The following is a 22,841-nucleotide window of genomic DNA, read 5'->3' on the forward strand; positions in this document are numbered from 1 at the left end:
GAACGGGGGAGGGTCAGAGACAGAGGGAGACACAGAATCTGAAACAGGCTCCAGGCTCTGAGCGGTCAGCACAGAGCCCGACGCGGGGCTCTAACTCACGGACCGTGAGATCATGACCTGAGCCAAAGTAGGCCGCTTAACCGACTGAGCCCCCCGGGCGCCCCGGTATTTCTGATTTTAAAATGGATTATTGGAAAACTTTTCTGAGACCAGGCATTTTATCCCTTGTAATGTATTAAACCAAAATGTTTTCCTCCATACTGAAATACCTGCAGATGTATCTATAAAAGATGATTTAAAAAACCCCAACCTCAATTATATCTCAATAAATCTGGAGGAAAAAAATACCACTTCACACCTAAAAAATTTAGCAATACTTCATTAATATAAAATATCCAGTGTTCAAATTTCCTCAATGATGTCAATTTTGTTTTTTGAATCATGACCCAAATAGGGTCAAATAGTGTACTAATTATGTGGTTTTTTTCTAATGTGTGTTTATTTTTGAAAGAGCGTGAGCGGGGGAGGGGCAGAGAGAGAGGGAGACCGAATCTGCAACAGGCTCCAGGCTCTGAGCTGTCAGCGCACAGCCCATCGCAGAGCTTGAACTCACAAGCCGTGAGATCATGACCTGAGCTGAAGTTGGATGCTTAACCAACTGAGCCACCCAGGTGCCCCAAATTATGTGTCTCTTAAATCACCTTTAATCTCCTTAAATCTGGTTCTCACCCCATCTCTATTTTATGTTTGCGATTTGTTTATTGAAGAAACCAGATCCTCTGCCCTGGAATTTCCTCTGGATATTGGTGATTGGATTTCTATTGTATTTGATAACTTTTTTCTCTATTCTCTTATTCCTATAAATTGTTAGTTGTATCTAGAGTTGATTAGATTTTTGGCCACACTTCACATACGATGTTAGTATTTTAAAAAAATAACAGAAAAGTTCACATGCTCAGGTCTTTATGAAATAATAAAAAATTGCATTTTGTTAATGTATTTATTAAAGACGTTTATAGTTTATAAAAAAAATATTGCCCTGATATACACAAAAATTTCCTGATAATGGTAATTAAAAACAGGTACTCCCAACCCCCCATGTGTCCACACCAATATTCAATCTAGATTGGCTTAATCTTGAAGTGTAATCCAATAAGACTGAAGACCAAACACTTTAGGTCCTGGACAAGATAATAAAATACTCGTAGGCCTTCTGGATCCCTATAATGCAAGAGGAAAAATATGTTAAAAAAGCTGAAAAAACTGGCCAAAACACCCCATGCATTAAAAAACCCATATTATTTATGTACCAAGACATTCTTCATAAAGATATATACAAAATTAAAACTTTAAAAATAACCAAGTGTTATTGAAGGAAAAGGCTATGTGTTATATATTAAAATAGACTATTATGAGGTCATTTAAAATGTTAATGTTTTTCATAGGGAAATATTTATATTAAATGAAAAAAATCATGATTAAAATATTGTTGATCTCAAGTATATTTTTTGTACTTTTTAAAATATAGTTTTTAATGCACAGAAAACAGACAAGAAATACTTCGAGATATAATGGTTGTTTAATTGGTAAGTTTATGGGTGGATTTCCCCCTTATTTTTCTGTATTTTCTACAGTGAGCATGTATTACTTTCAGAATTAGGAAAACTTTTTTAAAAAGTAGTAGTACTAAGCAGGACCAAAAAGCTGAAGATTACTATGAAACAACTAGCTAAGAACAAGAGGACTGTCCAAGGGAAGACAGTTATGCGTGACATGTACTAAAAGTGAGGCATATATAATTCTAAATCCTCAAAACACAGGAGCCACAGAGGTTGCCAAATTCTAAGGGCTCTTTGTAGCATACAAACTCATGTCTTAACTCTATAATTTGCCCTACTGACAACATGATTTTTAAATTTGTATTCTAAACAGTTGCAAGTTTCACCATAGACTGTAAGATGTGCTAGTCTGAATGGCCAACACTGAGGAAGGTGTTCGGATCGATCCACTGACTGTACAGTTTATCTCAAGCTCCTTTTTGGTATATTTCATTTTCTGTTCTGGCCAGATTCCTACCTACTTTGGCTGCTCCTATGACATTACTCCATTCGTGTCACTGAGAAGCTGTATGTATCAATGACTGAATAAAACATCAAAAGCAACAGGAGTAAGCCCGTGAAAATAATTTGGAGTCTCTATGAGAACAAAGCTGACCCCTTCTGTATTGCATTTGTACAAGATCTTACCATGATGGTCCCAATTTGGTTAAGGCTTCTTATCAATCTGCTTTAAAACAGACACATCTGGATATAAGGATCATGCACACTTACTTGGATTGATTGACATCGATAAGAGAACCAATTTTTGATGTTGTGAAAGAAATGTGTTCATCTCCAATGACAATTTCAAGCTCCTAGAAACATTAAAAAAAACTAGGTCAAGCCAAGTTGGATTTTTCATCAACCCCGCAGAAGATGCATCATCTGTCAAGTCATACAAACTCGATGACAGATGGCCACGTAAACAAGACCAGTTCACTCCGATCACTAAACTGTGCTGGGTACTAGAAACAAAGAAATTAAATACTGGTTTCATCCTTGTATGCTCTTGGGTCCCAATTTCTAAATAGTGAGCACTGTAAATCTTTAAAAACTATCTATGGGGGAATGCTCACTGTGTGCTAGCTATTGTTCTTGGTGCTTGGGACAGATCAGCAAAACCAAACAAAGGTCTCTGCCCTTGTGGAATTTACAATCTAGTGAGTCCTACTTCTTTTTTCTTAAGTTTTTTCTATTTCTTTTGATTTATAGTTTTCAATTATGAAGACTTCGAACAGAAAATATAGAAAACTATGAGACTGATGTTCTTAACACCCAGATGTGAAAATGTTAATAGTATGTCAAACTTGTGTCAGATTTTTTTTTTTAAAGAAATAAAACATTACACCTACAAAGTTTAGGTCCACCTCCCCATTCCATTCTCCTTCCTGCATCCCAGAAGTTGAGGCGTATTCTTTCCACTCATGTTTTTTGATTTGGTGGTATGTTTTTACATTTTTACGTAAATGATCATACTATATGCATCTTTTTGCTTTTTTCATCAACACTGTTTTTGTATGTGACCTAGTTCATTAGTTTTAAATGCTTTAGAATATTCCAATCATAGCCCTATTGAAGCAGACTTAAGTTCCCAATTTATTTTACTATAACCAATGTGGCAAGAATATTCTTCCATGCATCTCCTTGTATGTGAAAATGTCTCTAGGAAAATTCCTAGAAGCAAGGTATAAGGTTTTTCAGTTTTGCCAGATACTATCAAATTATTTCCTAAAATGCCTGTACTGATGTTATTCCCACTACCATGTAAGATCTTTTTCTTTCTCATATCCTTTTTTTAATTACTTTATTTATTTTGAAGAGAGATCACATGCAGAGAGGGAGAGACAGAGACAGAAAGAATCCCAAGCAGGCCTGGCACTGTCAGTGCAGAGCCCAATGTAGGGCTTAAACTCAGGAACTGTGAGATTATGACCTGAGCCAAAATCAAGAGTCAGACGCTTAACCAATTCAGCCACCTAGGCGCCCCTTTCTCATATACTTTTTAAAACTTGATGCCCCCCTCCTTTTGCCATTCCAATGAGTCTGAAATGGCATCTCATTGTTTTCCTAATTTTCATTTCTCAAAATGAAACTATAGATATTTTCATGTATTTATTGGCCACTTGTTTTTCCAGTTCTGTAAATTGTCTACTCATAACTCACATTCTTATCTTTTTATTATTAATTTGTAGTTCTTGATATATCCTGGATGTAAAAACCCTTTACCAGATGTTTTGCAAACATCCTCCTTCAGTCTGTAGCCTTTCAACTTTATCATGATGTCTTAAAACAGAAGTTTTAACTAAAGAAGTCAAATTTATCAATCTTTTCCCTTGAAGAATTTAAAATATTCCTTCTCTACTCAGAAATAAGAAGATTAAGTTTTCTTTTATGTTTTACAATCTTGCTTTGTTTCTATAAATGGTCTAACTTAAAAATATTCTGTAAACATACTGCAAATTGTACCGGTATAACTGTTAAACAATCCATCCTACTTCTATTAATTTGAAAGCTCACCTCTGTTGTACACTGTTCTGAGTTCCCATAATCTTCATGGGTTTGTTTCTGGGCTCTATCCGTTCCAATGGTTTACTGGCCAATTCTGAGGCAATACCACAGTACAAATGACTATACCTTTTCAAGAAATCTTTAAAATTATCTTGGTTACTCTTGTCCCTTTGATCTTCCATGAATTTTTTTTTAATGTTTATTTATTTTTGAGAGAGAAAAACAGAGTGTGAGAGGGGGAGAGGCAGAGAGGGAGACACAGAATTGGAAACAGGCTCCAAGCTGTCAGCGCAGAGCCTGATGGGGGGCTCGAGCCCATGAGCCATGACATCATGACCTGAGCCGAAGTCAGACGCTCAACCATCTGAGCCAGGCACCCCTGATCTTCCATGAATTTAATGCTCTCTTAGGTCTTAGGAAAAATCCTGTTGTGATTTTGATTTGAATTGCAATGAACTTATAAATTATTATGACTTTTTGAATTTATAAATTTTAATTAAATTGATACAATATTGAATCTTTCCGTCCATAAAAATGATACATATTTTTGTCCTTCATAAAGCCCTTTCCCGTAAGTTTTATACATCTTGTTAAATTTACTAAGTTCTTTTTTAATGTTTATTTGTGAGAGAAAGAGAGAGCGTGAGTGGGGGAGGGGCAGAGAGAGAGGGAGACACAGAATCCAAAGCAGGCTCCAGGCTCCGAGCTGTCAGCACAGTGCCCAACGTGGGGTTCGAACCCATGAACGTTGAGATCATGACATGAGCCAAAGTCAGACGCTTAACCGACTGAGCCACCCAGATGCCCCCCAAGTTCTTTTTTAGAGAAAGCATGAGAGCATGCGAGCAGGAGGGTGGGGCAGAGACAGAGGGGGACAGAGAGAACCCTAAGCAGGCTCTTTGCTGTCATCGTGAAGCCAGATGTGGGCTCTATCCCACAAACTGTGAGATCATGACCTAAGCTGACATCAAGAGTTAGGTGCTTAACTGACTGAGCCAGCAGGTTTAAAAAAAGAAATTTTTAACAAAATTTTTTTACTCCCAAGTTCTTTATAGCTTTTGCTGGGATGACAAATGGAATTTCATCATAATTACCCTATCCGACAGGTTGTTGCTAGTGCCTAAGAGTATGCCATGTCCTCTTCATAGGACTACTGTGATTGTTCAATGAGTTAATAGAGCTGAAAATGTTATAAATGGTAAAGCAAAATATGTACATATGATTCTACTGAGATCCTATGGGCATAAATTAAAAATCAACTTTAGAAATTAACGTTAGAAAGTACTGAGGATTTTTTTTCACTCTTCCTCAAGAGCTGCCCATCATTTTGAGGTGATTTACGAATGAACTTATCTGGGTTTTTATATTAATTTAATAAATGTAATTATTACTGAGCTTTTACTACACACTAGCACTACTTTAGTCACCAGAGATACAGCAGTGAAAAAAAAATAGGCAAAATCCTTGTACTCAAGGAGCTTGTGTGGGTATATGCGTGTCTGTTGTAGTGGGGGAGGAAAAGGGATACATGACAGCAAACAAGACAATTTCAGACAGTAATAAATGCTAGGAGGAAAATAAACAGATCTTATTTTAAAAAAATGGGGAGGGACATTTTAGATTGGATGGATAGGCAAGACATCACTGAGGAAGTGATGTTTGAAGCCTGCAATAATAAAGACAGTCTTGGATAGAACATTCCAGATAGCATGTAGCAAATGCAAATGTCCTAAATTAAGAACAACCTAGTTGTGTCTTGAGGAACAGAAATTAGGTCAGTAAGGTCTGAACACAGTAAGAGATTGTGTGAATGGTCGAAGATAAGGCAGGAGTTTGGATTTTATTATTTATTTACTTAATAAATGTTTATTCATTTTTGAGAGAGAGCGTAAGCAGGGGGTAGGGAGAGGGGGACAGAGGATCTGAATTGGGTTCTGCGCTAACAGCAGTGAGCCTGATGCAGGGTTCAAACTCACCAACTGTGAGATCACCACCTGAGCCGAAGTCGGAGCTCAACCAACTGAACCACCCAGGTACCCCTGGATTTTATTTATTTAAAAAAAAAAATTTTTTTTTTAAATATTTATTTATTTTGGGGAGAGAAAGAGAGACAGAGCATGAGCAAGGGAGGGGCAGAGAGAGGGAGACACAGAATCTTAAGCAGGCTCCAGGCCCTGAGCTGCCAGCACAGAGCCCCACGCAGGGCTTGAACTCACAAACCGTGAGACCATGACCTGAGCTGAAGTCGGACGCTCAACCGACTGAGCCACCCGGGTGTGCCCCTCCGTGGATTTGATTTTAAATGGAATGAAGGCAGTGGAGAATTTAAAATTAGTGGAATACATACATTTACATTTTAAAGATTAGTCTAGCTTCAGGATGGAAAAATGGGCTATATAGGACAAGAAACAAGGAAATCAATTAGACGTCTGGATTAGGAAGGGAGCAGCTGAGGCAGAGAGAAATAGCTTTCCTATTAACACAGTCAAATATGACACTGGCTTTTATTTTAGTTACCATAACAGTCTTCAGAATAAATGTATAAGCCATGAATTTAAACACACATACTTAGTTTGCTGAAATAGCCATGTTCTAATTATCTTTGTATCTTCACACTGCTTTGTCCATAGTCGTTACTCAGTAAGTGAGGTGGGCAGTGAAAACTCTGAGAAGGGCTGTGGGGAGAGTTACATGGAGAAATCCAGGGCTGGGCTCTAGGTGGTCAGAAACACCACTTGCTATCTCTGTATCCTCCCTGTGGGATTACTGCTTCCTTAGACAAAGCTGGTAATCTGCTTTGTGTTGGGCTCCGTAACACACACACACACACCACAGCTTCAATGTCCTATGCACAGCACCTTATTTGTAAGATTTCTGCAATACAGGATAGTTGCTAAAACACTCACCTGCCGGCCTACTCGGTCAGGAGGAGGCCACAAAGCATCATCCTCTTTGGTAATTTCACTGTCATCAATTATTCTCTTCAGTTCCTCCATTACACTTTTATGTACATAAGCCTGAAAGCAAATTGAAAAATGGAATTAAGTTGCAAGTGTTCTGACTCAGACAGTGATGAAAGATTAGGCTTACAATAAGTTAAACAAAATTGTGTGTAAAATACCAAGTGCCATGCCTGGCATCTAACATGTGTTCAATGATGTTAATAAGTAGCAGATTCAGAGTTTAAACCAACACCTGCAAGACTTTAAATGATTACCAGTAATTGATTCAGCACTGTGAAAGAAAATATAAACTAAAAGAAGATGTGAGAAAAACTTTAGGTGTCTATAGATATGTCTACGCTTCTCTATTCTTTTTCAACACTACTCCCAGAAAGAACAAAAATAAGACAAAAGGCTAAACTGCAGTGAATGAAAGGCTCTCAGAAGGCTCATTACCTCTTTTCTGATCATGACGTCATTTTTGTAATTGCTGTTGTTGGCATATCTCAATTTCCCTGTGAGGAGTAAAAAACATTCAATGTATAATAAAAACATATGAATAAAGCATCGTTAGCTCACCCAGACTATCACCTGTTGCTTAAAATGTATACCACCTTTCCCTTCAGTGTCTAACAGATTTACTATTTATATTTTTGGGGTTCCAACAACAGCAGTCTTTTCAGTTCTTCACTTTAGGCTATTAGATAGCCTCAAAGCCAAAAATACTGCTGACACTGAATTATAATTCTTGCAAAAGGCGGCTCAAGTGTGGTAAAAGAACACAAGCAAATCCTATCTCTGCAAGTTAATGTCCTCAGCTGAAAACAGGGATAATAATTGGTAATTTCCTTGCACACAGGGCCTCCTGAGGCTCAAATGAGTTGAAAGCAGCCTGAAAACTGTAAAATGCTGTTTACGTATATTGATGTGACCATGCAACATTCTGATCTACTCCCATGATGGAAAAGTTGTGATTTTATTATTGAGCATATTTGGCATATAAGGCCCTTTGTGTATATGTGCATCCAAAAGACTAATCGGGGTATATGGTGGGTATGAAGGTTTTGTTTTGTTTTGTTTTGACCTATAGAATAGAAGGCACACATATAAAAAGAGCCAAATTAATTGATGCCTCACTGCCTTGTCTCTCTTTTGGTTCAGTTCATTCTCCATACAGTAGACAAAGTGATGAAGTAACAGACCAATCTAAATAGGCTACTCTGGTACTGACAATAGTTTCTCACTGCCTTCTTGATAAAGTCCAAATTCTTCAACATGGCAAACTGCTAAACTGAGCCCCTGCCTGCCTTTCAGGCTCACTCCTGCAACAGCCCTCTCTTACATAGCTGGAGTTAATCTCACTGCTTGGTTTCTGCTTGGAACATCCCATGCTCTTTTTGGTTTTCAGCCTCTATGATGTTAATGCTGTCCAAATGCCTTGACTCATCTGCCTAACCAACTCCTACACAGTACTCAAGACTAACACTCCCCCTTTCATCGAGTCATTGTATGCCGGAAGCTTCCTCTGACTCTCAGGCTAGTTAGGTGCCTTCTTTCTGTTCCAGAGTCCGATCTGTTTCTACCACAGCACCCAAAACACTGTCTTGTCATTGTTTGTTTACAACTGGGGTTTGTCTGATTCATCTTTGTGCCCCCCTTTAGTGGGAGTTTTCTTTCTTTTTTTATTCCTTTTCCTTCACCACGGTGGCCCTTCTCCCAAATCCTATCAAACAGCCACGTCCTATTGGTTCTGCCTCCAATAGTATCCTAAATCCTTCTGTCCACTTTTACTAGCACCCTAGTCCCAACCAACATCCTTTTGTCTGGAACACGTAACTGTCTCCTAATAAGTACCCGTTTCCACTCCTGCCCATAATTAGAATGCTTTTTCAGGAAAAGATCACATCTCTTCTCTCCTTAAATCTTTCCAAATGCTTCCTGCTGCATTTAGAATAAAATCCAAACTCTTTACCATGGCCTATAAAGACCTACATGGTGTGCCCCGGGCTACTTATCTGACACTGTCTCCTGCTCTTCTTTCCAGAGCTCTCTACTCTTCAGCCATACTAGCCACCTGAAACATGCCTAGCTCATTCATGCCCTGCAGCCTTAACACTTGTTACTCCCTCTGTCCAGAACTGCTCATTCTTCCTGAGCTTCACAAGGCTGGCTCCTTCCTGTCAATCAGAGTTCGGTTTAAATATTACCTTTACAGAGAGCACGCCAGTGGCCATCCCGCTTAGAAGCAGCCCACCAGCAATTATTCCATCATTTTATGTTCTGACCACTCTGTCACTGTCTGGAGTCTCTTTTATGATATCTCTCCCAGCACCAGAGTACAAGTTCCACGAGAGGAAGCTTGTCTGTCATTTACTCCTACCTCCCAGAATGTGAAACAGAGCCTGGCAAAGTAGGCACTCAATGTTTGCTGAATGAAGCATTCTGGGCAAAAATGTCACCAAACAGAAGTCCCTGCATATGGAAAGAACCAGCGGAGCGGACACAGGAGTGATCCTTTCAGATCCGAGCCGCAGGCAACAGTCCCTTCCTCTTCTAGCTCCTCGCACGTTCCGGAACCCCGGCCTCCCCATTCGCCCGACCCCAGGCCCAGTCCTCGCTCCCGGGGGCCAGAGGCCGCTCTTACCGTCTGGTCGGAACTCAAACTCCAGGAACTCGTGGCCGAACTTGCCCTTGTGACCCACGTAGTAACGCAGATAAAAGTCACTCTCCATGGCTCACGAGGAAGCAACCAAACTTTACCCGCAAACCTCACCGCCACTGTTTGCGCCCAACGCTGACGTTTAGCAGGGCGCGCGGAAGTGACGTAAAGGCAACGCGGTCCGCCTTAGCGCAGCGGCTCGGTAGCCCCCCAATCCCGGAAGTGGGGGCAAGTCTGGCCCGTTCCCCAGCGGAAACAAGGCTTCTTCCACCTGCCCCGCCTCCTCGACCAGAGGCGGGAACGAGGCTGAGGCTCGCTTCCCAGGGTTTTCTTAACACCTCAGGCCAGTAGCAGTTCCAGTGCCTCTGGGTTTCTGTGGAAGGTGTGGGGGCGTTGTTTTTATTTCGGGCTGAGCATCCCGAGTGCTGCGCCCTTCCAGGCTGCGCCCTTCCAGCCTCGACTTGTGTGAGTCGAACAATCTATTCACCATCTCTGGATCTAGGTCTCCGTAGTAAAACGTGGTTAAACGACCTGACTCCCTAGAATTCACACAATGGTACATGTGTCAAAAGTTGGCTCCAACTGAACTTTACTGTTCACGGACCAGTTCAAGAAAACCGTTCCCAGAGACGCTTTTCCAGAATCCAGGGTGGAGATTGCCATTTCCCTGGAACTAACTTACCTCCCATTTTATCTCTTAATACTTTTATTTCTTTTTATTTCTACCTTTCCCTTTCTACCTCACTGGCCTCTAGAGAAGATGCTGTGAGTAGAACTTTAATTTGAATATTTGATCTCCTACTCGTTTTCTATACATTTTTTACCCAGCAGTGATTCTCAACCCTGGCCGTGCAATGGAGTCATTTGGGAGCATCTAAAAAATACTGATGCCTGAGCCCCACCCCAAACCAATTAATCAAGCTCTCTCACGGTAGAGGTTGGTATTTTTTTTTTAATTTATTTTATTTATTTTTTTTTTTTGCAAAGCACCCCAGATAAGCCATGTCTGAGGACAAATGCCCAAAAGGCCCTTGTCTCTTCAGGTCAAAGTGGTTGACCTCAGTGAAAGTTTTCTGGCTGTGGAAAAATTTTCCTCCGTGAGTAGGCAAAGAACAATCAAAATCCTAATTATTAGAAGAATAATAATTCTTAATAAGAAGACGCCTGCTTAGGCTCATCTAAGTTCCAGCCAGAGAAGGTAATGAAATCAGTTCTAGAGACAGTGCTGAGATGGCATCATTCTTGGGACCTGGCTACTATAACTGTATACTATTCTGTATTCAGGTAGGGGTCCCTGATTCTCATTCCCAGTCTTACCATTACTCCCTTTCTTCCTGAAAAAAATAATCGGCAGCCGAGTATAGAGTGCGTGGGATGGGGAAAAATCACTGGAGGCTTGTGTTAATGACTGTGATTCACTGTGACTGAAGGCGAACTGATTAACTTTTTGGACTTCAAGTTTATTTTTTAAATAAGCAAAATAATGTTTTATATCTGGCAGGACTGTTGTAAGGATAGGAAACAATATTCTGGAAACTGGAAAAATACTTTGCAAACTGTAAATTGCTATAAAACCATAAGGCATTTTCTTAAAAAACACTGGATATGGGTGGTAACAAGGGAATTGTATAAAAAAGAGAAAGATGGGCTCCGTTTTGACAGCTCAGAGCCTGGAGCCTGCTTCAAATTCTGTGTCAGCCTCTCTCTCTGCCCCTCCCCTGCTCACACTCTGTCTCTCTCTCAAAAATAAACATCTTTAAAAAAAATTTTTAAGGGGCTCCTGGGTGGCTCAGTCAGTGTCTGACTTCAGCTCAGGTCATGGTCTCACGGTCTGTGAATTCAAGCCCCGCGTCGGGCTCTGTGCTGACAGCTCAGAGCCTGGAGCCTGCTTCTGATTCTGTGTCTCCCTCTCTCTGGCCTTCCCCTGCTCGCTCTCTCTCTCTCTCTCTCTCTCTCTCAAAAATAAATAAACATTAAAAAAAAAATTTTTTTAAATAAAAATTTTTTTAAAAAGGTGGGGAGCACCTGGATGGCTCAGTCGGTTAAGCAACCGACTTCGGCTCAGGTAATGATCTCGCAGTGAGTTCAAGCCCCAAATCTGGCTCTATGCTGACAGCTAAGAGCCTGGGGCCTGCTTCTGATTCTGTGTCTCCTCTCTCTCCCCTCCCCTGCTCATGCTCTGTCTTTCTTTCTCTCAAAAATAAACAAATATTTTAAAAAAATGTTTTTTAAAGAGAAGGGAATCACCAGGTATTAAGCACCTAATAAATGTGAACCCATTAATACGTGCTTGTTCTTTGCATCCTCACAACAATCTTGAGGTGGTAATTGAAATTAAGTATATAGAAACATCAGGTAATCACCATGAGGTTATTTTCCAAGAGTGAAATTATAAAAATTATAGTGTAACTGCTGAATCCAGGCATCTGCAGATGTGGTAAATAACGAAAGTTTTGAGAAAATTTAAAGGACACTGGACTCCAGTCAGGCTGTAAAGTGATCCAGGTTTGGGGGCATGAGACAACATGGTGTAGCTCAAAGAACAGGGTCTGTGTATTTGTTATGCCTGAATTCAGCATGATTCACTGAGCATTTACTGTGCTATGTGCTGGGAATACAAGTGAGCAAGACAGACCTTTATAGAACTTGCAGACGAGGCAATTAAGGAGCATATGAGTGATTATTATGTAGAGATAAAGGTTACAAACAGGGGAAACACAGAATACTATGGAAGCACAGGATGGCTCCTAATCCAGTCTAGGGGCTTAAGGGCTGCCTTCCTGAAGGAAATGTTGCACACAGAGGGCCCAGAACTGTGTGGTTAGAATACAGAATGAGGTTGTGAATATAGTAATGAGGTTGGAGACGGGGCAGAAGACAAATGGCTTACAAGCCATATTAAGGAGTGTGAGCTACAACCCAAAGGTATTGGATTTTAATGCAAGGGAAACCGACGAAGAGCTTTAAGCAGGGAAGTAGAAAGAAAGGGTGGTGGTGACGCAACCTATTCCATTCTAGAAAAAAATCACTCTGGCTGCAATATTGTAGATTGGAAAATGGAAAGAATTAGAAATATGAACTTCAGGTAAGTAGTTGTTACTCTACGGTCATGATAATCCAAGATAATGGTGACCTGTACTCAGGTAGTGGCAATGGAGATAAATAAAAGCGGATGGATTTGAGACAGAATACCAAAACGGAAAGGGTAGGTAAAGGAGAAGATGTGGCCAGAGAAAAACCAGGAATATGCTGTCATGTGAGCCAAAATAAGAGTGATCCAAGGAGTGTCAGCAGTGTTAAATAATGCTTCCAGGTCAAGGGAGATAAAGACTGAGAGTGTTTATAAGATTTATAATCAAGCTGGTCCTGGGTGACCTTGGTAAAAGCAACCTCAGTGGCCTGGAAGCAGAGGTGGGGCAGAAGTATTGGTATGCAAATAGGCAAATTTGTTGTGGAAGCCTAACCCTAGGAGTTGGGTCTAAGAGAATGGAGAAAGGTTTGTGGAGGAATGGTCCTAAAAGGAGTATCAAGGACAAACAGGAGTTAGCCAGATGAAGAGGCAGAGAAGGAATATCTAGGCAGAGAACGCCATGTGTCCAGAAGGGCTACATGTGCTACATGTACTTTGGGGATACTAAATGTAATGGTGTGACTTCAGGCAGTTCCTTCACCTATTTCCTCATCTATAAAATTGGGATGATAATATTGATAGTATTTATCTCACAGGACTTAAAATCATTTTTAAATGTATTTTTTATTTTTATTTTTTTAAAGTAGGCACCATGCCCAACATGGGGCTTGAACTCACGACCCTGAGATTAAGAGTCTCATGCTCTACCAACTGAGCCAGCCAGGCAGCCCGATCTCACAAGATTGTTGAAGTCTAAAATAATTTGTGTAGAATACCGGGTACACATTAGGGACTCAATCAATGATAGTTCACCGCCCCCCCCCCCCATTAAAGCATCACCATGAAACAATACTTTCAGATTTTAAAAAATGAATTTAATCTCTCTAGAAACAGTGCACCCATTTTACAAATGTTCACATTTGGTTTTTCGTTCACCAAGATGATGTCAGTACAGCTAGTGAGATGCAGCACACCACCCTTTGCTTCTGGAACAGAAACCAGACTGCAAAGGGCACTGGGCACAGAAGCTAATGGGACTCGGAATGACAAGACAAAAAGAGCAGAAACGGTTAGTGTGACCCAACATTCTAACATGCCTGTTACATCAAATATGGTCATTCGAGGGTGGGGGGCGGGGCGGGGGGGGAAGACAAACAAGGAAAATTCATTTGGGTACAATGTGATGCAGTCTGCAAACCAGTACTTCACCCCCAAATTAACAACGGCTGTATAGAACAAAATGCTATTTTAAAACACATGGTTTGTACAGGTATGTTTTCTCTTGTAGTTTTTGTAAAAAAGTATCAAAACCTTCATGTCTTTAAATATATATATATACATATACAGGTGGCTTTTTTAAAATTACTTTTTATAGCACAAAGTGTTTGCAAATGCAGAGGGTTTCTGCTGATTCTTGACTATGCACATGGTGCATAGCCTGAATGAACAGAGCTTCCTGATTTCTTATATTAACTGAAAATTTGAAGCTGTTAATTCCTCCACCTCTAAGTTCTCTGTGTCCTGAAAATCCCCAATACCCTAAAAAATACAGCGTGAGAAGACTCCGATACTCTATCTTCATGCATTGATGGGAAAGGAAGTTATTTACTCTGAATGTTTAATTGCTAACTCATTTAAATTCTGTGAAATAAAGAGTGTGTGGCTGGAGTTAGGGAGAGGAGTGAGGCTCACATTCCTGTGCTCTCTCCCGACTCCCACCAGCGCCTGACTAGACAGTGCTCGGGGTTCCCTCTGCAGACTACACATCTCCAAAATTTCATTTTCTCAATGTTGAGAAAAATCTCAGAGGCTCTTGACAACATGGAATGCTTCTGTGACAATTCCATTGCCCTTATATTCAAAGAAAGTCAACTCAAACGTATGAAATGCAGTCACTATTTCCCTTTGGCCACTGGAAAGCTTGAGGCTAAAGACTGTCCTGTCGGCAAAGTGCTGGCGATGCATCCTGATGAATTTTCCATGGTGCACTTGGTGCCTCGTACACAATAAATGTCTTAGAAATGTTTGCATAATTGAATCAGAAATTAAACATAAGTATTCTATAAAGTGCTTACGTTGAACCTGTCTTTCCATCCAGCCTCATTTCTTGCTAAGTCCCCCTTGAACCTTTTGCTCTTTATGATGAATTACATGCAGCTCTGTAAAGTCCCCATGCTGTTTCATGCCCTTGTGTCTCCTCTGCCCGAAGCAGCCTGGACACCCCTGTTTAGTTTTCAAGACTTAGCGCAAGGTCACTTCTACAATGCCCTTCTTGACCCCATTCCTCATCTCCTTGTGTAGAAGTGACCTCTCTCTCCTTTGTGCCTTAATAATACTCTGGAAAGAATCTATTCTTTTTGTTTCCGCATGACTTACTCTATTGTTACCGTGAACTCCTCCGTAAGGACAGAAAACATCTGCTTGACCTGTACATCTGCAGTGCTTGGCACTTAGTTGGTACCTAGCAAATGGTTTCAGTGAATGAATATACTGCAATCACAGAGAAAACTGGAAGGACCGATAGTACTTATTGCCATAAACTGAATTCCCATCTCATCTTGAGGTTAAAGGTCACGTCAACCTATTTTATAAATAATCATGCTATCAAGAGTAAATAAATAAAATTTTAGTTTTCTGTTTCTGGAAGGCTCTTTCTGCCAGTGTCTTCATAATTCCTCTGGAAAGATAGGCCATAAGATAGGTAGCAGGTTTGGTATAATATTCAGGCAGTTCAAAGTGGTCTCTTGGAGAAGGAAAAGGCCTGGGACCAGTTTCTTTTAAACAGAGAAGAAATTGTCTGATAAATCTTCTACCCGCCTGGCATTATCTCTAGGCTTCCTTCCAGCTCTAAAATCCAATGACTCTATGATCTGGGTATTGGCTGTAGATACATGGTAGCACTGGGGCAAAAGGCAACAGAAACGCAACTACACCTCAAAATGAGGCTCAGAAGCCTCCAAGACTAGAGAGGGAGGACGGACATGACCTCCTCAGACTTCATCTTATTGACTACCATCCGACACGTGAGGATTCTGCAACTTGTCTTCTGTAGGTAGCTCCCACGGGCGTCTCTTTCAAACTGCACTTGTAACATATTCAGGAAACATGGATGTCTCTGAGAAAGTTGTGTTTCGCCATCATTTTGAAGTCTCAGGCTGAACCATCCTGACTTTTCTCATTTTGTGTGTGTGTGTGAAGACCAGGCTCTGACTGAAACTACGCATCATTTCCCCAGGAAATTCTGTTTCTTTGGAGGCAGGCTATCAAACAAGTTGCTTGTTTCGTGTAAGTCTCAATATTTCTTGTCATTTTTATTCAGTCAAAAATAATTTTACTTTTCATTCTTGAAAGAGTAGTAGTGACTAATTAAGCTCCATAGGAGTTGGCCACCTGTTTTTAAAATCCTATTTGGTATTGGTCATTCTAGGTCCAGTGCCTCTCAATGAATATTTCAGGACTATCAACACATGCTTATCATGAGGAAATTGCTTGTTTATGCAGAGCATGGTGCCGACGCTCCAGAACACAGCTGTTTTTGTCAGAAGTTAGGAGACCGTGAGTGATGTGGAGAAAGGTCCTAGGAACAGGGTTCTAGAACTCCACAGAGTGCCTGCCTGGAAATTTGAAGGGTATCACGCTGTAAGACATCCAAACTTCACTGAGTTGGGGGCAGCTGGGGGTGGGTGATGTCAGAATTTGCTTACGTGTCTTGTCCCTGGCTGTCTGGTGGGAGTGACGTGGCAGAACAGCAGAGTTAAGAAAAGATCAGACCTTGGATAAGAGAGCCAGTGGGGACAGAACTCCTCTGGGACTATAGGATTATGTTTTCGATGGTAGACCCCGCAAAGAGAAAAGAGCATTTCTCCCGCCTCTCCCAAGGCCCAGGAAAAACAAAGAAAAGTGTCCATGATGAAAAAAAAAAATCTATACATATACCCAGAGTTTTTCCTTTTATTTACAAAGCAGTAAACCAAATCCCTGTTTGAACATATACATCCAATATACTATAATGTTGTGTATGCCATGTCTCCCTCAGTAGGACTTCAAGTTTGGCCACTTTCATCTATATGAACACATGATGGTAGCAAACCTATGTTGTATTCCCCACCTAAAGGAAATGGTAGAGAGTAAAGGAAGGGAGAAATAGAGATGTAACAAAACCTATTCCACTGTCCTTATCCTTGCTCACAGCATATCTCAGAGGCTGAGCATATCTCGGTGCCTGAGCCGGTCTCTACAGTAAACTTGGGCTGTTCTAGAAATGTCTTCACTTAGCTCTCTACAAGTAAGGATGGCATCCTAGGAGTGCTTCAGAGGAAACATAATGAAGTCAACCCAAGCATCCTGAAGGAAAATGCAGTTACTTGAAATGCTGAGCTTTACAACAAGGAGTAGCCGAGGTTCAGGCACGTTCTCGTGTGAGCTCATGAGACCTCCTGGAGCCGTGCAAAGCCTGTGCACTGGCCTCAGTCACAGAAGAGAAAGCCCAAGTGGGAGTCACGGCAGCCACAGGTGAACTGCAAGGCCTTTCATGACTGACTGGGGTCCTAGAAATTGCCAGAGGTGGAAAAGATCTGCTTCTCCCACCACATGTTTGCCCAAACCATGGCATCTGTTTTTTGAGCCAAATTTCCAGAGGCTTCTCTGAAAACCACAGATACCCCTCTGTGGACTGTTTTACAATATACTTATCTTTATGTACTTGAACAACAGCCACAGGTGCGCCTCTTCTCTACAGATTTCTCTCTCTCACACACACATACACATATAAACGTAAATGCACACAGAGTCTGTATGGTGGACCAATCATACCAAAAATAAATACTCTCGTGTCTCTAAGTTATTTATAGAACTAATCTTCTTTTTGAAATATGTTAATAAATAATCTAAATGGGGGAGGGAGTTGAAGTATTTTTTTCTTCTTCTTCGTCTTTTTTTTTTTTTTACTTATGTTGATGGATAGCCACAAAGCATAATCATTTTATATGCCAAAAAAAAAAAAAAAAATCAAACCCCAAACTCCAAAACCTAAAAAATCCCCCCCAAACCAAATACCCTCTGTAAATATAGTTTTAAAATGATGAGTAAGCTACTGGACCGTCAGCCCCATTTGGTTATGTACATCATGTTAGTCACTCAGCAGTAGCTATTCCATGAACTCCTCATGGGTAGTGCAACCAGTTAAAAAGTGTATAAAACATTATACATATAAAAACTCTCACATCCTTTGGATGTTTGCAGTTCATCATAACTTTGTGGTTACCTTTCTGCAACATAAATTAAAAAAAAAATTACACATACACACACTCACTCACACAGACCCATATACAGAAAACCCTTTCATCCAGGCATACACCATCCAGAGAGTGTAGTGCATGGGACCGAATTCCATGAGGCACGAAGGGAGTGGTCCCATCCTCAGGGCAGTCCATCATCTTCAAGGCTTAATGCCACTCGCTGGGGAGACAGAGCAAAGAAGTCACCATTAGACCCACAGGAGCTATTTATTGAGTGCCCACAAAGCACCAGACATTCTATTACTTTATAGGCAGTAGCTCACATAATCTTCATATTCCCCAAGAGACAGGTTTGTCATATTTATTTTATAGATGAGGAAACTGAGACTCAATGAGCTTTAACAACATTTGTCCTGGATCACATAGCACATGGGTGAACTAAAATTTGAACTCAGATCTGTGTGAATCCAGAGTTGTAGCTTTTGCCTCTTTGTAAAGGATCCCTGCAGAGATCTCAACTTCCTCGGTCCTTCCTTATAGGATTTTAGATTTGTTCAACTTCAGTGGCTTAGCTTTGGCAAATGTTTAATCCCAGGCCATTAGCCACTTGTCTCTAGCTTGTGAGTCACAATTAGGAAGGCAATCTGTCGCACCCCTCCTGATTATACAGAATCAGAATGTGATACAAGTTGATTACATTCAATCCCTCTTTCCCTCAACCTTACTTTCTAGTCATTAGATAGACTAGACTTAGCTAGACTAGTCTAGCTAGACTTACCCGCCCACAAATGGCTGACTGTACTGGGCTGAACCCATTAGCCCCTGAGGTGGTCTATTCCATTCGAACAGTGGACAGTGGACTTAACTTCTTTCCTATACTGACATGAAATCTGTTTCTTTAAATATTCTAATGTTCTCTGATTCTCTTAGACCCAGAGGGTTCTATACAGACAACCCTTGAAATATGCGGATAGTGTTTGAGTTCTCTTCCTTTCCTTCTGAGTGTTTTCTCCTCTGGGTTACACATCAAGCTTTCCCCAACTGGGCCTGATGTAATCCTGCTTGCCACTCTTCCATTTCCTGGATACACTCCTTGGGCAGACCCCAGTGTTTTGCTATCTTTCTCATAGCTAAGTGAATCTGGGCTAACCACTTCACCCCTCAGAGCCTTGGTTTTCTCATCTGTCAGATGGGAATAACAGGACCTCCACATAGAGTCGTTGAGAAAGCAGATGAGGTAATGTCTATAGAGTGCTTAATACAGTAACACACATGAGGTCTAGAGTATTCTAGACCAACTTGACCAGCAGAATAAAATAGAACCAGACTAGCATTTCCCATCTCTGGACAGCCTACAATCAAAAGTGACCCCCCTGCCTTTCAGATCATCTTTGGGCTTTGCAAGAATACCATGGCCTTGCTCTACTAGCACTGACACTTGAGACTCTCTTCTGGTCCTGTTATCCTCCCACTCTCCCCAAGACAGATCTCTAGGCCAAAGGCAGGTCCCAGAAGTGATGGTGGAGTGAGACAAGGATGGGGGGAGAACGGGTTGTTGAGGATACTGAACAAGATTCCAGGCCATCTGCCCCATGACGTAAGTGGAAAGAGCACCGACTTTTGTGTACATACAGACTGGAGTTTTTATCCTGGTCCTTCTGCTTCTTAGTTGTGACCCTAGGCCAGTTATTCAGATTCTCTGACTCTCAGTTTCCCCATCTGCAAAATGCAGCTAATCATATCAACTTTATAAAGTTACTGTGAAGACAATACAAGGAAGTGTATGTAAAACACAGAGTAGTGTCTGACACACAGGAGGTCTCACTAAATATCTCCTATTTCTCTGCAACTGGCAAGAGCTTATTCCTCAGGCCCTCGAGGCATCAGGAATAGCTCCTCCAGAGTGGTTATTTGTTCTACACATCTACTTTACGCGTGTAGAGTGCTTTATAACTCACAAAGCTCTCTCACGTGAGCTGTCTCACCTGAACACTATGAATTTAGGAGGCAGACAGAATGGGGGTTATCATTCCAATTTTACAAATAGAAGTGAGCAGAGAGAAGTGACTGAGACCACAAGGCTACAGAGCAGTGACACTGGGAGCCACCTCCTCAGGCTAAGCTCAACGCTTCGTCCACTGTGTCCCCCACCCCCGCTCAAGTCTTTAAAACTTGGTCAAACACCTGTTTGTATGATTGGCCAAGGGGAAGGCTCAAGGCCATCTGCTGACCCTCCTCACTTGCTCAACTTCATTTACCATGTCTCCCTTATGAATAATGTACAATGCACACTGCCTTGCCCCATACTTGATGATTTCTTCCACACACCCTTTCCTTGGTCAGCAACGAGCTCATCTTTCCTCTGCCCCGACACCCAGCTTACAATTTGCAGCCTTCCAGGACCGGAAAGCCACCTGGGATTGGCTGCACCTGCCTAAGCTCACACCCTCACTCACCAGCCCCTCAGACTCAAAGTGGCACTGCCCTACCTTGCACTTGACGACAGGCAGCTCGGAAAGAGGGTTCTTCGGGAGTTGGTGCAGCTGTGACCTTGGTTCCCCCGGCAAGACAAAAAGCTCCTTGAGGGCAGGGGCTGGGTCTTCCAGTTCTCTGGTCTCCCCAAGACAGGGCTCTGCCCACAGTGGGTGATCAAAGCTGCTGATCGCCTGACAGGGGGATGGACTGGATGACCTATGAGGTCACACTCAGCCCCCTGACTCTGCTATACAACCATGCCATCTGCTCCAGACACTTTGCGGTCCTTGCTCCCCCAACAAGCCATGCCCTATTGTACCCCTCAGCCTTTGCACATGCTTCTTTCTGGAATGCCATTTTTCTCCTCCTCTCGCTGGATAATTGCTATTAACCTTTCAAGGACACAGTTCATCTGTCACAGCCTCTGTGAGGCATTCCCTGCCTGATCTCCCAAACCAAATGAATAGCTCCCCTGTTGGTGTTTCCATAGCATTTGTTCAGCAAATATGTACTGGGAGCCACCTAATTCTGTGCTAGGCACCAGGGAAACAGATTAATCAGACAATCCGGCCCTCAAGGAGTTCCCGGTCTAGTGGGGAGACCAATGTGCAAAAAGACAAGTTGACTACAGTGTGACAGGTGCTGTGATGGACAGAGGCTGTGGGAGAACAAAGAAACCAGGGAAAGCTTCCTGGAAGAGAGACTCCTGAGCTCCACCGTGGCATGACACACACAGCCGTACAATAATAAGTGACTCTCTCTCACCCCCCCCCACCAGCAACTTGGAAGAGAGTACGTTTCTTTCTTACTTGTGAACACGTCACATCCAGTGTGGTGCTTGGCTCACGGCCAGCATACAGTGTTTGTTGAAACAAATACATTTGAATTGCACGGCCACAGTTACCCTTCCAGGCCAAAGGTTCTGAAAATGTACTCAGCAGAAAGAAAGACATTTGGCTTCTTTACCCTAAGGAAGAGCCTCTAGCTACAAGGTGGCCCTTATACACTTCTACCCCAAACACCTGTCCCAGCATTTCTGTGTCCCCAGGGCCTAGAGGAGTGCCTGGCACATGGTAGGTTCTTGATAAAGTTGGAAGGCAGGAAGGAAGGACGGAAGGACGGAAGGAAGGAAGGAAGGAAGGAAGGAAGGGAGGGAAGGGGAGGAAGGAGGGGTGAGGAAGGGGGGAAGAGAGGGAAGGATGGAAGGAAGGAAGGAATTCTTCCAGCAAGGGACACTTACTGCAGGATAGACATGGCCGATCTGAGCAGTCCTCCCTATGTGGAGCTCATCTTCTTCTTCTTCTTCTGTTGTTTTCCTGTACACTGGGTTGTCAAAATTCATGCTTTTGGTGTTCTTCCGCTTCCAGTTTCTCCAGATCAGGTAGCCACTCATGCACAGCAGGGCTATTACCGCTGGAGGAAGGGACACATTACACTGAACTTCCAGCAGGCTCTAGCCCACTGCTCAGACGTCAGTACACTTCTTGCCGCCTCTCTAACTTTCCTGCCCCTTGTTGCTCAGGCCGTTGTGCTGTGTTCTGCTGCTGCTGCTTGGAAGCCCTTCTCCTATCTCTTCCTTTATTAACTACTCATCCCTTGAGATCCAGCTCAAATGTGAAGTCTTCTCAACTTCTCAAGGAAGAGTCAGTTGCTCTCTCATGTGTGTTCCGAGCCTACGGTACTATACTTTATATATCTGTACCCCCAACTAGATTGTGCTCTTTGTGGGCAGGGACTGTGTCTTCTTTATCTCTCTATGCCTGGTGCCTTGCTCAGCAACATGTACTGAGTGAATGAGTGAATTTCTTCACCACACCTTTGTACTAATGCTGCTGCTTCCTTGGATTTCTCTGAGAAAACCATTCTCTCCTCCAATGGAGGGTGGATGGTGGGGGTGGGGTGTTTCTTCCCAAAGCTGGGACTCTGCAAGAAGAGAAGCATCTCTGGAGGGGGACACAGCGGGAAAACACAAGCTCTGAGTTGGAATAGATGAATATATTAATGAGTAAAGGAAGAAGTTCTCAAACAGAGCTGGGAAAAACGGGCGCAAGCAGCTTCATAAGAGAGTAGACAATCACCATGAGCATTCAAGTGGAGGCTGATGACAGCATCCAGGACGCTAGAGAGGGGGGTTTTACTTCAGTTAGACTGTAATAATCAAGACCCATTAAAGATAGGAACAAGGCAAGGATACCTGTTACCATTGCTAGTATTTATTATTCCAGAGACCTATCTATGCAGTAAGAACAGATAAAGAATTGAAGGGTACACACAGGGGAAAGAGGGAATACC

At 42.0% G+C, this 22,841-nt stretch overlaps 2 protein-coding genes and 1 non-coding gene across 10 annotated transcripts in view; all 3 read right to left on the minus strand.

Annotated features, from left to right (window-relative positions):
- Positions 1-981: 981 nt before the first annotated feature.
- On the minus strand, positions 982-9,864 carry MAGOH (mago homolog, exon junction complex subunit). Its single transcript, XM_040470311.1, has 5 exons — positions 9,693-9,864; positions 7,505-7,563; positions 7,013-7,123; positions 2,331-2,413; positions 982-1,221 (listed from the first exon to the last, which is right to left on the minus strand). Exons 1-5 carry the CDS (start codon positions 9,778-9,780, stop codon positions 1,122-1,124), a joined length of 441 nt encoding a protein of 146 aa, XP_040326245.1. The 5' UTR covers positions 9,781-9,864; the 3' UTR covers positions 982-1,121.
- A 3,626-nt stretch (positions 9,865-13,490) lies between these two features.
- Positions 13,491-13,563, minus strand: TRNAK-CUU (transfer RNA lysine (anticodon CUU)). Its single transcript has one exon. It is a non-coding gene; the product is annotated as a tRNA-Lys (tRNA).
- A 127-nt stretch (positions 13,564-13,690) lies between these two features.
- Positions 13,691-22,841, minus strand: part of LRP8 (LDL receptor related protein 8) — an 80,272-nt gene continuing 71,121 nt past the window's right edge. For 5 of the 8 annotated variants that reach the window (XM_040470309.1, XM_040470308.1, XM_040470305.1 and 2 more), the window contains 3 exons: positions 21,790-21,962; positions 20,564-20,740; positions 13,691-18,294 (listed from right to left, as the gene is read on the minus strand). In XM_040470309.1, coding sequence (XP_040326243.1) covers positions 18,256-18,294; positions 20,564-20,740; positions 21,790-21,962 — 389 coding nt within the window. In that variant the 3' untranslated portion in view covers positions 13,691-18,255. The remainder of the gene's footprint in view (positions 18,295-20,563; positions 20,741-21,789; positions 21,963-22,841) is intronic. The other 3 variants (XM_040470310.1, XM_040470307.1, XM_040470306.1) reach the window with 1 other exon arrangement.

Source organism: Herpailurus yagouaroundi, unplaced genomic scaffold (genome assembly GCF_014898765.1).
Source record: "Herpailurus yagouaroundi ecotype Mexico unplaced genomic scaffold, PumYag 77, whole genome shotgun sequence".
NCBI lineage: Eukaryota > Metazoa > Chordata > Mammalia > Carnivora > Felidae > Herpailurus > Herpailurus yagouaroundi.